At 37.8% G+C, this 16035-nt stretch overlaps 1 protein-coding gene across 1 annotated transcript in view; it reads right to left on the minus strand.

Annotated features, from left to right (window-relative positions):
- Positions 1 to 374: 374 nt before the first annotated feature.
- The window catches only part of LOC148869758 (alanine--tRNA ligase-like), a 55788-nt gene continuing 40127 nt past the window's right edge, over positions 375 to 16035 (minus strand). The window contains 13 exon segments of the mRNA XM_088972769.1: positions 375 to 676; positions 810 to 889; positions 892 to 997; positions 2361 to 2543; positions 2676 to 2765; positions 8434 to 8621; positions 10125 to 10233; positions 10351 to 10493; positions 10571 to 10646; positions 10738 to 10809; positions 10912 to 11055; positions 11927 to 11997; positions 12000 to 12048. Coding sequence (XP_088828895.1) covers positions 605 to 676; positions 810 to 889; positions 892 to 997; positions 2361 to 2543; positions 2676 to 2765; positions 8434 to 8621; positions 10125 to 10233; positions 10351 to 10493; positions 10571 to 10646; positions 10738 to 10809; positions 10912 to 11055; positions 11927 to 11997; positions 12000 to 12048 — 1383 coding nt within the window. The 3' untranslated portion in view covers positions 375 to 604.

Genomic DNA, 16035 nt, shown 5'->3' on the forward strand with positions numbered 1-16035 from the left:
TGCATTATCTTTAGCTGCCATCAGAAATCCATCTTTAATAACAATTTTAGCAGCCATCTTGGATGGGAATCCAGGGCTGCTAAAAGAAAGAAGCATATAGGAAAAAGCTGAAATGCATCCTTGTTCAGCATTTAATTCATCTTCCGGATAAATCAATTTAAGGGGTATAAACCAACAAAATTTATCCCATCAAGTTTGTTACTTTTGTATCATTTCTCTGTCAATGCTTATCTCTTAGCATTCTTCACCTAACCAGTGCTGAAAATTTAACTTAATCTCGTGATAAATGATTGAGTTTTCTATTATCAGATTCAATTTGGTAGATTAAGGTGCCTTTTGATAACAGCTGAACAAGGGGTTGAACAAGTATAGGATTGGAGGAAAATAATATCTTTAATAAGATAGCTACTATATTTTGTACTTCAGAGTTTCAGTGTCTACTATAGTAAAAATTAATTGTTGTAACGCAATAATTTAATCATCCTACATTCTTTTGTTTTTTTCCTATTGCTTCAAATATCTAAATCCATAGAAATGTTGGTTCAGCATAAAAAATTGATATGAAGTGAACTGCAGCTGGGAAGAGTTGAATGGTAAGTGGTTGTTATCTCAATCTCATTGATGCAAAGGCTGTTGCAATATCCATGGCCTCCTGGAGGTGTGATGCATCTGTCCCCTGAAAACGAGTCATTCAAGTAGTTAGTACAGAACAACAATTTAGGACCAAAGTAAAGATGAAATTTCTTTTATAGCAAGCTAAAATGACATTTCCCAAGGAATTGGAACCTAAGCCATTCCAGAGAGCTAACCTGGACCTGAGCATAGAAACGTTTGCCAACATTTCCTTTACCACCCCTCCCTTTCAGAGGCTCCATTGCAGCTGTAAACACTCCAATACATCCAAATCCTTGCTCTTATCTACATTTTCCACTACCCCAGCACACGCCACAGCTTTGTTTGTAGTTTCATCCGTACTAAATATCATCACTGACATTCCCTGTGCATCCAGAAACGAGTAATCAGTAAACCTAGAGCATACCTGTGGATGCGATTACCATGTTTCTATTTAGTTATGTTTTAGCAGTCATGAATTGGAGAAGGGGGGGGGGGGGTAACAGCCAATGGTTGTCATTCTAGTGATTCATGTAACACAATAGTGAAGGAAGACTTACAGTGGAAGATTGGCTTATACGCACATAATATTAGTGAACGGATGTATACCTGTTTGGTGCATAATACTGCATATTCAGGTTATCATTAGTCTGTGTACATGTATTTGATTGTGTACTCATGAAATGTATACCCGTGCATGTTTTGTTTGACTCGTCAGTGTTTATGTTGGTATATATCTCTGCCTTGGCAGTGGTGAATGTGGAATTCCACATGCTCTATTCATTTTTTTTTAGTGCAGCCTAGTTCTCTATTCATGATACATGGATCTGAGAGCTCATGAGTACATGATATTTTTGGTGTTAGAAATGAGCAACAATGCAAATAAGAGTTTTTCTTTGGCATCTTTGCACATACTGCTAATTTTGTGTACGTGTGTATAGTCTTTGTATATTTTTTGAGGCAATGAACAGAGTGGAACAGCAGAACAGGATTTATGTAATCAATACCAATCCCATATAGTTGGAAGTTGGAAGCAGATCTAGATCATAATGTGTTAGTGTCTCTCTTGGCAATGATGGGTAAGGAATCCCTTGTGCTCTAGTCTTGATCCATGGATCTGAGTGTCCACGTGCACACAATATGAATGGTGATGCAGGTGATGCAAACAAAAGCTTTTCTTTGACTTCTTTACATTTCCTGCTAATCATGTCTGGCTTATGTGCTTGCATGGTTTTTTCATTTCTTTTCTCGATACATGGATCTGAGTATCTATGCACACATATGTTGAGGAGGCAGGTGGAAGTTATCTGGCTTCTTTGCCTTCCTGCATGTATTTATTTATTTATTTATTATTATTATTATTATTATTTTTTTTTGGGGGGGGGGGGGGGAGGGGGAGAGGGGGAACAGGGGTTCATGTTACCTACACTTGGTTTGGTGGAGGTTGGTAGATTGAAGTTGTGGTTTACCTGAATTGTGACGTTGACTGAAATCTGTTTAGTTTATGGGTGTACCGGTTCTGTAGTGTGGATGCAACTTGTTTCTGGCATGCGACTGACCACATAGCATGTATTTGTGTGTATGTGTGTGCACATGCATGCATGCAGATATTTGTAGGTGCCTAGGTGGTAGAGAGGTGATGAGTTCTCATGCTCTAATCTTGCAACAGCCCTAACACTTTTAATGATGGCCTTCTTTGCAAATTATTTATAGAAAGTAACAGAAAGTTGATAACCATTAACAACAACCTTCTGGTCCATAGTTCTAATAACTGCTTCCCGAACTGCAGCTGCATCTAGACCAACACTAACATGACAAACACAGAAGCTTTCTCCATTTGAAGCAGCAGCATCTGCCATCTCAGCAGCCATTGTTTTTGCCTTCTGAACATTTTCCTGTGCTATCTTCTTCATTTCCTTTCTAACTTGATCCTGATTGAAATAGCAATTTCTTTTAGTCCAAGGTTTAAAATTAGCAGTTGAAGCTGGAACAACATAAAAGATTCCTTAGAGAAGAGAGGTTCAACTGTGAAGAACAAGCTTTATCGAGTCAACTACACTCACCTGAAGTTGGGAAATCTTGGCACTCAGATCCGTTTTCATAGCTGCTGGAATAGTTGCTGACTGTACACGACTTTTTAGAGAAGCAACTTTCTGGCAACAAGAAAACATTCAATTCACTCCATTTTGCCAAATGAAAGAAAAATTCTAAGTGCAAAAAAGAAAATTTGAAAATATGGCATAATTCAGATTGGCACCAACACAAAATTCATCTAACTAGATCATTTAATTCTTAAAGAGGAACACAAAACTACAATTAGAAAACGAAATCTGATTCTAAACATGCCACAAAGATGTGTCTCCTGATGACCATTTATGATATTTTTGAATGCTTATAAAGTTCAGGTGTTTTTTTCCTAGTTAGTAGTGTTGGGTTGTGGTTCTTCCTCTGTTATAAAATTCAATTTATTGAACACTTTCAAATATTCACCCTCATGATAAGTTGACTGACTTAAACATACAACTTAAAAAAGGTTTCATATGGATCCATTTACTCAGAAGAGAAGATGACAGAGATGGAAGGATATGAGCCAAACATTGATAAATCAGAAGTATCCCATGAAAGGCCATTATCCAATGTTGGTCTCAGCTATATGGGGTCTTGGGAGTGGGCGGACTGGATACAGTCCTAACCTTTGGCATTTTTGAACAAAGTGGCTGCTCCAAATTCAAACCCGCATTCTCACTCTTGACAGCCCAAGATTTTACCAAAACACCAAATAATGACCCATCAAAAAGGGCCCATGGAAACATTGGAAATCATGGGTTCTATGTTAAGGTAGGTAGCACATCTGGATACTTCAACATGCTTAAGCATACCATATAAAATAATCTGGCACTGCCAACCATAAAGATACGGTGCAGTGAAGCTTCTAGAATATGATAAGTCCTACCAATTTTTTTCATAACTGTTGTACACATCTCACAACAAGAATTTGATATGTTCTCATTAGGGGTGGCATTGGATGGGTTTGGGTTGAGCTTCAACTCAACCCATTAATGAGCTATTTAAACAAATTTAAATGGGAAGGGTTCAACCCAAACCCACTTTGACCCAACTCAACCTGCCCAACCCATTAACCTTGTAATAAATTCACATAAAAAATACTTAAACTAAAAATCAATTGTGACAACATTGTTAAGCATGGCCTACTGGTAAAAGTGTTGTCTTACACATTGAGTGTTCTAGGTTCAAATCACAGCACAAGCACATACTTTTTACACTGAAAATTTAAGAGGAAATAATTTGGCTTGTATATGATCAAACCATGTGGATCTGGATTGGACTGGATCAGACCAAACCACATGATTGGGTTTGGGGTTGGTTGAACTGTTTAGGTCAGAGCCGGACCAGGCTGAACAAACTGGTTTGGATCAAATGGAATGGTTAGGTTCAGTTTAATTTGGGCCAAGGTACGGCTGGGCTGAGGGAAGATAGGGACTGGTAACACTGAGGTAGGAAGGAAGGGGGAGAACTCAAATGTTTCGAAGAGGTTACCCCGAAAAAACTCCTTTAGGAAGGAGATGGGAGGTAGAGAATTGGTATGGTTGGGGAGGGCCTGATGTGAGAACCAGGAAAAACTTTTCCTATGGAAAAGCGGTGGATGCTGGAGCTTGGCTGGAATATGGTGCAGCAGAATTGAAAAAATGGGAGGGGATTTCAATTTAACCCTGTCGGTTGAAGAAACCTGTTTTTAGAAGAATTAGCAGAGGTGAGAGGCTCCTTAACTTGCCCTTGGGTAAATGGAGGGGATTTCAATTTAACCCTGTCGGTTGAAGAAAAAAATGTTAGATGTAGGAGGTCAATAAGGATGAGTTTATTTGCTGGTTTTGTAAACAGCTTTAAGCTGCTTGACCTGCCGTTAGTAGGAGGAAATTTCACTTGGACAAATAACTAGGAAAACCCAACTCTAGTCAAATTAGATAGATTTCTGGTATTAGTAAATTGGGCTGAGGTCTTTCCTGATTTTAAACAAGTGATTCTCCCTAGGCCAGTTTCAGACCATGTGCCAATTCATTTAATTTGTGGTAATAGGGACAGAATTAAAGCACATTTTTAATTTGAGAATGCTTGGTTTGAAGATGCTGATTTTCTCCGTTTATTAAGATCAGCTTGGTGTGAAGCGCAGGTGGAAGGTTCTAGCTCTTTTGTTTTAGCAAAAAAGTTGGGTGCAGTCAAGGAAAGAGTGAAAATATGGAAGCTGGAAATCAATCTGAACTCAGAAATAGAAAAAAGAGCTTGCCTTAGCCTAATTGAAGAAATTGACAGAGCAAAGGAATTGGGCCCAGTTTCAGAGGAGTTAACATTGAAGAGACTTCAGTCAAAGTCTGTTTATGATAAATTGGCAGTCAAGGAGGAATTAAAGTGGAGACAGAGAGCTATGACAGTCTGGCTTAAAGCAGGGGACAGGAACACTCATTATTTCCATAAGGTGGAAAACGCTAGAATCAGAACTTCTTCAATTAGCAAACTTATTTGGGATGATAAGGTGGGAGAATCTACTGCAGAAATCAAAGTGATTGCAACATATTTTTATAAAAACCTCTATAAGGAGAATTGGAAGTGCAGAACTCTCCCTTTAAATCTCCCCTTTAAGAGGCTGAGTGAAAATCAAAGAAGCTCCCTTGAAAGACCTTTTACCAATTAGCAATTTGGATAATGAGAAATCTCCTGGGCCGGATGGTTTGCCCACATGTTTTATGTCAAGAGTTGGGATTTTGTGAAGAAAGATATTCTAGATGCTTTTCAGGCCTTCCACTCAAGTGCTCCACTGCAAAGAAGCTTGAACAACACTTTTGTGACTCTTATTCCCAAAGTTGAAGGGGCTGTGCACTTAAAAGACTTTAGGCCAATAAGTCTTCTGAATAGTTTCTACAAGATTCTGGCTAAAGTTTTAGCTGAAAGGGTGAAGGAGGTGTTAAATAGTGTGATCTCAAGTACTCAAAGTGCTTTTCTGCCGGGGTAGAAAGCTCATTGATTCGATTCTAATTGCAAATGAATTGATGACTCTAGGAAGAGAGAGGGGATTCCTGGTTTTGTGTGCAAACTGGGCATAGAAAAAGCTTATGACCATGTAAATTGGAGATGCTTAGATTGTGTCTTGGAAAAAAAATGAATTTTGGGCAAAATGGAGGAATTGGATGAAAGTCAATGTGTCTTCCCCAAAATTTTCCATCCTGATAAATGGACAAGCAGCAGGTTTCCTTTAGAGCTCCAGAGGGCTTAGGCAAGGAGATCCCCTCTTTCCTCTGCTCTTTATTTGTATTGCTGAAGTCCTATCTCTCTTCAGTCAGAAGGCAGCTGAATCTGGTTTGTGGGAAGGGTTTGCAATTTCTCCCGGGGAGGAAAAAGTCAACATCCTCCAATTTGCTGATGACACCTTATGTTTCATAGATGCATCTCAGGAGCAGTTGAAAAACTTATTAGGGATTCTCAACTGGTTTGTAGTAACAGGTCTGAAAGTTAACCTTAATAAAAGCCAAATTATCCCAGTGGGTCAGGTTCCTAATTTGGAGGAATGCGCCAAAGTAATGGCTTGATGGGTGGAACAGCTTCTTGTTAAATATTTGGGACTGCCCTTGGGAGCTAAATGTTCTTCTTCAGCCATTTGGAACCTGGTAATTGAAAGATCGGAAAAAAGCTCTCCTCTTGGAAGGCAAAATATTTGTCTTTTGGAGGAAGAGTAACCCTTTCAAATCTGCTTACTTATTTTCTTTCCCTTTTCCCTGTCTGAGAAAAAAGTGGCAAAGAGACTGGAGACTCTCCAAAGGAATTTCTTGTGGAGGGGTTGGGAGGAAGAAAAGAAGATTCATCTTGTCAACTGGGATCAAATGTCTTCCTATGGAAGAAGGGGGGCTGGGTTTAAGGAAAATCAAGGTGACTAATTTGTCTCTTCTTAGTAAATGGATCTGGAGATTTGCACCAGAAAGGGGAGCTTGGTGGAGAAGCCTGATAGCTGCCAAGTTTGGGGTAGAGTGGGGAAACTGGAGATTGAGAGATCCACTTCCTAATTGGGGCTGCTCTTTACGGAAAGGCATAATGAGATATTTTCCCTTGTTTAGAGAGTGTTTAAGCTTTAAAGTAGGCAGAGGAGACAAAATCAGATTCTGGAAGGATCCTTGGTGCTTGGACCACCCTTTGTCTGAAGATTTCCCTCTTCTTTATCAGTGTGCCACCAATCAGAATACTTCGACTGCTGACCTCGGTTCCACAGTTCAGAAGAAGCCTTTTTGATTGGGAAGTGAAAGGAGTTATGAGATTGTTGGAAACATTACAAGCTCAAAGGATTGGCTGTAATCAGGATGACTAGTGGACTTGGGATTGGACTTGGAATTGGTCTAAAGAGGGTAGCTTCTCAATAAAATCAATGGCCAGTAGATTTAGTAGTAGAGCTGCAGTGGGGGATTTTCCATCTAAGCAGATTTGGAATTCAATTAGTCCCTCAAAAGTGAACTTCCTTGTCTGGACTATGACTTTAAAAAAATGCCTGTCCAGAACTAACCTAGAAAGAAGAGGCTTGCAGATCCCTGATGACTATTGTGTTCTTTGTGAATCACACACCCAGAGACTACTGATCATTTTTGTATTCACTGCCCAATTGCCGCCCAGGTGTGGGATCATTTCTTACAGGCAGTGGGGATTTGTTGGGTCATGCCAAAATCTGTAAAGGATGTGCTTTGCAGTTGGAAGATAAGTAAAAAAAGGGAAGCTAATCTGGAGTACTATCCTGGCAGCAGTGCTCTGGGCCATTTGGTTTGAGAGAAACAACAAAATATTTAACCATAAAGTGAAAAGTCCAGAGGAGATAGGGCAGGCAGTAGTCAGCAAATTGATGTCCTGGATTTCTGTCATCCAGAGTTCAAACATTTAAATGTATTCCAGTTGTTGAGATCTCAGTCTATTTGGTGTTTGTAATGGGGGATGCCCCCGTTCTTGCCTTGTCTTTGGCAGGTTTCTGTTTGTATCTCTAAGTTTTTCTAATAAATTTACCTTACCTTTTCCAAAAAAAAAAATATAGATCCCACAAGCTTCTCACAGAAAAACTTATAAGGTTACCCTACTGTTGAGTTATGCCAACTATTTGTAATATCAGTATAGTTAAGGCAGCTAGGCAATGCCTAGGTGTTTTGGGCTGGTGAGGTGAGTCAATGCCTTGGTAACAACAAAACATTACACTAGGTACAAAAACGAAAAAGCCATTATCCAGTGTTGGTTCCAGCTATCTGGGGTATTGGGAGGTGTGGACTGGATAATGTCCTAATCTTTGGCAATTTATAAGCTATAACACCACAAAACACAAATTAAATCAGTATACGTTTCAATGGAATTTTACAACTGATTCTTAAGGTAAATAAACTCCCCAGTTTAAAGGAGAAATAAATAACTACAGAGGGATCAAAAGTCCTACTTTTTATCTTTGTACGCATTCCTATTGATAAAAAAACACTTAAATTGATATTTAAAAGGGGCAGAGTTAGTTATTTTCTCCCACTAAGATATCTATATCTATACTACATACCTAGTTGGTCACCTAGGCGATTGGCCTCCAGAATGCCTAGGCGGTCACCTAGTTGATGCCTAGGTAATGCTTTAACTAAGCTGTGTAAGACAATGAAGACCTTTACTGAAATTCAAGATGACTGGATGTTGTAGATTGTAGAACAAAGAATGCAGATTGAGGAAATATAACATAAAATGTGAAAATTCAATGATGATGTCTAACTATATTATTGTAGAACTAAAAGGAATTTGAGTGCTTACCTTCTCCAGCTGGCTTACTTCTATCTTAGCAGCACCACTGATCTCTTGATCTAGTGACCTTGCCAATTCCATTGCCTTAAAAGCACAGTCAGTTGTAACAGCAGTTATTCTTCGGACACCCTTAGCAATTCCTTCCTCGGATAAAAGAGCAAATGCTTTAGCCTCCCGTGTATTTGATATATGGGTCCCTAGGCACATCCAATAATCAGGTTTCAAAATAAATTTATCAGGTTTCAATATATATATATATATATATTGATAAATAGATAGATAGATAGATAAAGACGAGTTTGGATCCATAGGGCCAAAAGTCTGTTTGAATCATATAAGAATATATTCATACAAGGAAAACAAGTATACATAACATAAGAATATACATTTTGTTTTGGTTGCTTTAATATGCTATCTAAATTTCTCATTCAGGTGGGTTCCAGTTATTTCAGTCAATGGCTACACTGGTATTTTAAAACCTGGCCCAGAGGTTGAACTTCTTTTTCCTCAGGGCCAATGGGTCAACAATTCAACCATTTGGGCCAACAGCTCAACCTGTGATGTCATCATTATAAAAATTCAAAAATTTAGAATGATAAAAAGCTGATAAACCTGTTGAATGAGTCAGATGGGTCAACTGTTCAACCATCCGGGTCAACGGATTGTTGACCAAGCCAATGATCTTTTGTAATATAGCAGCAGCAGGCTAGAGGTTGACCCAAACTGGAATTGTGACTGGATCACTGGTCTGAACTGGCTGGGTCAACAACAGGTTGAAAATACTGGGCTATACCTGACATTCTGTCTCTAATTCTATAGATTTCTGGAGAGTACTGTTGTATTTAAACTTTCTGGATTTTAATAAAGTTACTTCTTCTTACTGATAAAAAAACATAAAAAATATGCATTATATTCTCAATCTTGATGACTATAAGCATATCTCTTATTATAATGATCTAAATATGATAATACTCTTATGTAAGATAGCTTATATGATACAATCAAATGTACTGTGCACATTTTAGAAGAAGATGCTATTACAATGTTTTTTAATTGAAAATAATACAAGTAGTCGCTCAGGATTGAACAGACACTTAAAAGGAGAAGAAAAAATAAGAAAATAAGAGGGAGAAAAAGAGAGAGAGAGAGAGAGAGAGAGAGAGATTTTGATAAAAGAGAGTTGGGTTGATGTTTGAAACAGCCGCTCCCCTCTTAAATTTATATACATAGTATCATACTTGTAAAAGGACTGAATTGCTTACATGGCAAGATAAGATAAGATAAGATAAAGCTGAAAAAAGACTAATCCTAATCTTATAAAAGACTAGTCCTAATCTTATAAAAGACTAGTCCTAATCTTATAAAAGACTATTTCTAATCTTATCATAAAGAACTAATCATAATCATAACTTATTGCTGACATACGAACAGTGGGAACCACCTTAGTGGGATCCACATTAGTGTTCTATACAATACATAAATGTAGTATGCATGTATGGAAAAACTACAATTCATACAATTCAAGGGCTCATCCTGTGACTATAAAATCCTGAATTCCTTTTGTTTTGTTTCCCTTATAGAATAAGAGTTTATCAGTCTACTTTTCTCGACTTGTGAAAACAATTGCTTTTATGGTACTGAAGCATCAAACAGTGCCATGATAAAATTAAGATTATCACTTTCAACACCGACAAGCTGACCTCCACAAAGCTCTGTTGAGATTGACAACCATTCTTTATCATCTGGATCAGCCAGAAGATCCTCCACTTTTCTACCAATTGCCACAACTCTAACTGGGTCAGGATAGACCTATATCATCATCACAATATTTTAGAAAATTGATGTACAAGTAGATCAAATATGCTTAGAAACTAGTTTGTTGCCAAATTCAACACCAACAATGATGAGAGAAAAGAATAAGCTAACTTCTCCAAATACAGCTCGTAAACCAGCTATGCGTTTAGCATCAGCAAGGGTTGCCTCCTTGGAAAAAACATCCAACTCATCTTTTATTTGTTGGTTAACAATTGACTCAATCTTTCTCAAATCATCAGGATGAATAGGTTTGCCTGTTATAAATCTCGATGAGTCACAGAAAGAATGTGCATGCATTTAAATGCACCAACTTGAAAGAATAAAATACTACCATGGGAAAAATCGAATCTTAGTTTTTCAGGAAGAACAATAGATCCCTTTTGGTCAACATGATCGCCAAGCACTTCCTGCAGCATGCATAGTAAGGAAAATGTGAAGAATCATACATAACCAAACGATAAGCAAAACGTTTGGAGGCAAGTAGTGGTTGTGGCATACTCTGAGGGCAAAGTTCAACATGTGAGTACAGGTATGATTAGGAGCAATGAGTGTGCGTCTGTCATAGTCAACCTGTTCATGACATCAAGCATTGCATATGGTGACAAATAACTAGAACAATAAAAGGAAAGAAACACTGAATAAGAATAGAAGACAGTGAACTTAGTGTTTCACCTTGCAAATTACTTTATCACCCACAGAAAACCTGCCAGTTCCTCCAGCAATAGAACCAATGTGGAGGATTAAACCTCCAAAGATTTGAACATTAAGAACTTGAAATGATCCAACGGAGCCTTCAAGTGATCCAGTATCAAATATCTAAAATCAAACGAACCCAAGTAAGACAACAGAATATTTTCACGGCTTATATATTGAGGCAAAATAGATGCATTATCAGGATTAAAAGAAGGTACAAGGGCACAGGAATATAGAAAAGATGCCCATGACCTACTGTTGATCACTGCCATCTCATTCTTTACCAGGAAATCCTGAAAACTTGTCAGTTCAAAATTATTGGCAACTTTTTACAAGATCCCAAAATGGTTCTAAAGGGGGGAAAACCTCCACAGACTTGTGTCTCAGCACTTGCAAAAGTAAGGACAAATAAAGAAAAAAAAAAAAAAGAAAAATTGCAAATCCTTCAAAAGAAAGGATGGAAAGGATCCCAAAGAAAGGTGCAGAATAAGAGTATAAAACCAAATATCTTCAAGAGTACCATGTAATTTTCACATATTGATAAAGTTGTCTGCACAAAAAACCTATCACTCTTAACAATTATGGACAAAAGTACAACAAAAGGACACTTGAAGAACACCAGTCAAGCCCAAAAGTTATTCCTTTGTATCATTCTTTACACATCACCATCATCATCAAAACAGAATGCGAGTATGTCTTCTTGCTTCCTTTATCTTTACATTCTTTTGGTTAAGAGAGGAGGTATCCATGTTCTTTTCTTGGTGTTCCTTGGTAGGCTTATAGACTTGCTTAATGCCTTCAATGAAGGGTCCACCTTGGTCACAACAATGTGCATATATAAATTTTGAATGTGGATAGTTTGTATTTCAGTGTTGTCCAACCCCTCATCTGTATTCTACCATTATATAATTCTTATAGTAGAGAATAAGAGAAGATATTAAAATAAAAAAAAAGAAGAAAGAAAAGATAGGCCATCTGGTAGGATATACAGTACCTGTCCACCTTGTTCAGCATAGAAACTTGCGGTTTCTAGAACAATACCAGCTTCATCACCTGCAGTAAAACTTCCACAAACTCTGTTCCAGTGTAGATAGCTTTTACCACACTTTCATGATCCTGGGAAGAGGATACAAAATTCAAAATAACAACAATATAACAATAATAAATGAAACTGTATTAAACTCATGAATTATCTAAGTCAAAGCAAACACTTCAGAAAATTCAAAATAACAACAATATAACAATAATAAATGAAACTGTATTAAACTCATGAATTATCTAAGTCAAAGCAAACACTTCAGAAAACACAAGAAACTTTAGCTATGGCAAAACGTTAATAATACATGAAACAGTCCAGAAAAGACAATTTGGTGAAGTGGAAGATGGTCTGTGGAAGAAAGGACCAAGGAGGTGTGGGGATAGGAAAGACGGCTGATAGCATAAGGAATTCTTCTGTCCTTGGAAAATGGCTTTGGAGACTTCCATCGGAACCTGACAGGTTGTGGCATAAAGTTACAATAAGCATCGATGGGTTGATGGAAAATGGTTGGGAAGTTGGCCTCTCAGCCAAGGCAACTTTGACTTACCCTGAGAAAGTAATTCACAATATACTTCCTACCTGAACTCCATTAGATATTTGGGTGGAGGACTCTCCTCTGACAGACAACTTTTTTTTTTTAATCAAGTTGGGACAAGTTGATCAAAACTTCAAAACTTCCTCAGCTAGGACAAGTTGGGACTTCGGCTTCAGAAGAGGGCTTAGGGACTTGGGGTCAATTAATGCCATTAATCTTCTGCAAATCCTTAAAGGTGTTTCGTTGGATACCTTTTATCTCATATTTGGACAGAACCATTTCTTCAAGTATTTTTACTTGTTTCTCTTTTTTTGATGTCCTTTCGCCCTTCCCTGTTCCATTCCCATCCTTCCCAATGAAAGAAGTTTTCTCTAGACCTATGCACCCACAGAAACAAGCTTTTTGCTAGGAGGTTTTTTCTTTAAAAAAAATCATTACTTGTGATACTATTCAAAAAAGAAGACCCAATTGGTGTCTTTCTCCATGTCTTTCCTCTATGTTGTCCTAGTGGGGAGACCACTTACCATTTACTAATCTCATATACATTTGTCTCATGCATTTCGAAAGTGTTTCTCCTCTCTTTTTGGTTGCAGATGGATTCCCCCAATGGACACAGTTCAATTCATAACAATTCACCCTGCTAGAAAAAGAGGGAGAATACTATAGAGATGAACAAGAGCAACAATCATCTGGACTGTGTAGGAAGAAAGAAATACAAGGATAACAAAGGGAAAATTTGAACAAAGGAGGCAATAATAGAAAGCACAACCATGAAAGTAGCACATCGGGCCAAAACATGGAGTTATTTATCCCCTTCACCTAGTAATAGGTTCTACTACTAGGGATATCGCCAATATCTGATGGACTTCTCCAAATATTGGGACTTTGGGAGTACAAAGCTGAATTTTGATTGAACCTCAATTGGTTATCCAGGGCCTCCTGGAGTTGGAGCTCTTCATGAAGATATGCTTTAACTGTACTTAGGATTGGCTATGAGAACCAATGTTTTGAAAATCATCATCACATTGTAAATCATAAAGAAAGTCAAATCGAATTGAATCGTAAATTGTATCATAAATCGTAAGATTATTTCTATTTGTCACAAATTTATCAAAAATAAATAAATATAGATATACTAAAAGGCTAAGTATATATAGGGAAGTGATTTTACACTATTTTTAATCCATATCTACCTAAAACAATAGAATTTAAAACTTATACAATAGAATCCTAAGATGATATATTCAACTTGACTTGAAAGTCAAATAAATCCACATGCAATGGCTATTTAACCTACACATGATGAAAAATAAACTCAATGTCTAATCTTGAATAGTGTAAATAAACCATTTTCTAGTAGGGGCTTTAAAACAAGTCTCCCTTGACAAAACTAAATATAAACAAACAGATGCCAAAATAGAAAACTAATTCTTAATTAAGTTTATTTGAATCACAGTGAATTGTAGAAATTGTATGAATTGTAAAGTTTATGAATCAAATTGTAGGATTCAAACAAAAATCGTAAGATTTTTGCAGACAAGGATTTGGACAGAGATTCAAATTGAAACCCTTGGGATTCATGATTGAAATCATGAATCATGTCGTAAATCGTAAGATTTTAACAACATTGATGAGAACTCAACAAGAGGACTGTTAGAAATAGTGCAAGGAATGGTGATAGGCACGTCACCAGGTTCTATGGACTGGATGAACAACAACAACCAGGTTCTATGGATTCATCACCAGGGATGCTAAGGAAAAACTATCCTGGGCTTTAATGTAATGTATAAACAAAATGGGATAGATGGATAAAACCATCCCATATAAAGGGATGCTAGGCATTCAGTACATAAATCTTTTAATGTGTTGAGTTGGGCCAATTTTAAGTTATTGGGCCCAGCCTTTTATTTTTATTTTGAAGTTGTTAAGTTCGGAAGTAATTGGGCCTTAGGCCCATTAGTTTATGTTATTTTAAGTTGTGACTGTTTAGCTACTTAAAGTAGCCATCCTACTAAGGGTATTCAGGTAATCTTCCATTCTTTTATTTTAAGTATATAAATCAAGAGGGGCTGGCGGCCAGACTCATTCAATTCTGGCAACATCCCACTCTCTTTTCTTCTCCTCTCTTCTTCTTCTTTACTGCTGAAACCTTTCAGCTTCTTCTAGTTTTCTTTACAAGGCATTCATCTGAAACTGTTATCAGTAAATTCTACTTGGTATCAGAGCAGGCCAAAGGTTTCTTGAGCTGCTTTATCATGCAGCCCTAGATCAGCCGACTGCATGGTGATATGAGAGCCTGATTGAAGACCTCAGGTAAGCCCAGTCTAGGGTTTCCCATCAAATTTAGGAAGAATTAGAGAAAGGGGGAGAGTCATGTTTTTGTAGGACTGTTCAATTTTGACCTAGGAAGTGGCGCCCTAATTTTTTAGGGTTCCTTGGAGTTTTTTGAAGGGGCGGTTCAAGTCCCATTTGTTTTGGGGGCATCTGGAGGGACCAGTTGCTTCTTCTCTCTCTTCTTTCATCCCGCAGAAAGGGAATATTTTGTGGGAGGATCATCTAGGGTACCAAAAGGGTGTTTGTGGTGCCTGAAGGGTTTTATTTCATATTCTTTCATCTTAAAGAGATTTTTACCTCTTTTTTTGGGATTATGGAGGGTTACGGAGTTGAGAACAAATTGGGGAGTGAAATGGGACTAGTGGGAGGAGGTGTCGGAGACCTTTTCGGGGCTGGGACCATCACTACAGTTAAGTTGGATGGTACAAATTTTTTCGAATGGTCACAATTTGCAAAGATGACCATTGGTGCTGGTGGGAAGTTGGGGTATATCATTGGTGAGGAAGTGAAATCCAACTAACAGTTCCTAGTGGGTACGGGAAAATTATATGGTAATGACTTGGCTATGCAATTCTATGATGCCCCATATAAGTAAAATTTTTTTGTGGGCAAATACAGCTAAGGAAATTTGGAATGGAGTTGTAGAAACCTACTCACATAATGAAAATGTTGCTAGGGCTTATCAGTTGAGGAACCAGGTTGTTTCTACCAGACAGGGAGATAAATCTATTGTTGTTTATTTTTCACCCCTTAAAACCCTATGGTAGGAGATTGACCATCTGGAGATAGTGGTTTGGGAAACTACTAAGGATTCTGCTGCCTACTAGAAACTCTTAGAGAAGAATAGGGTTTTTGAATTTCTTGCTGGTCTCGACCCCGAGTATGACATTGCAAGGCAACATATCCTTTCCAGGGATAGTGTTACTTTCTCTAAGGCATATGCCTTTGTATCAGGGGAAGAGAGTAGGAGGAATGTAATGATGAGGAATTCAGGTCTTGAATAGTCAACCATGGTCAGTACTGGAAACCTAAACAGAGTGAAGACCGGGGTGGCAGTGAAACCAGGAAGGAAGATAAGAAGGATCTGACTTGTGACTACTGTAAGAAGCCTAAACAAATGAGAGATACCTGTTGGAAGCTTCATCCTCACCTTGTGCCGAATAGACTCAAAAACAAGAAGGGAAATGCTAACATG

Source organism: Nelumbo lutea, chromosome 2, assembly GCF_056320005.1.
Source record: "Nelumbo lutea isolate HS-2025 chromosome 2, American lotus-T2T, whole genome shotgun sequence".
Taxonomy (NCBI): Eukaryota; Viridiplantae; Streptophyta; class Magnoliopsida; order Proteales; family Nelumbonaceae; genus Nelumbo; species Nelumbo lutea.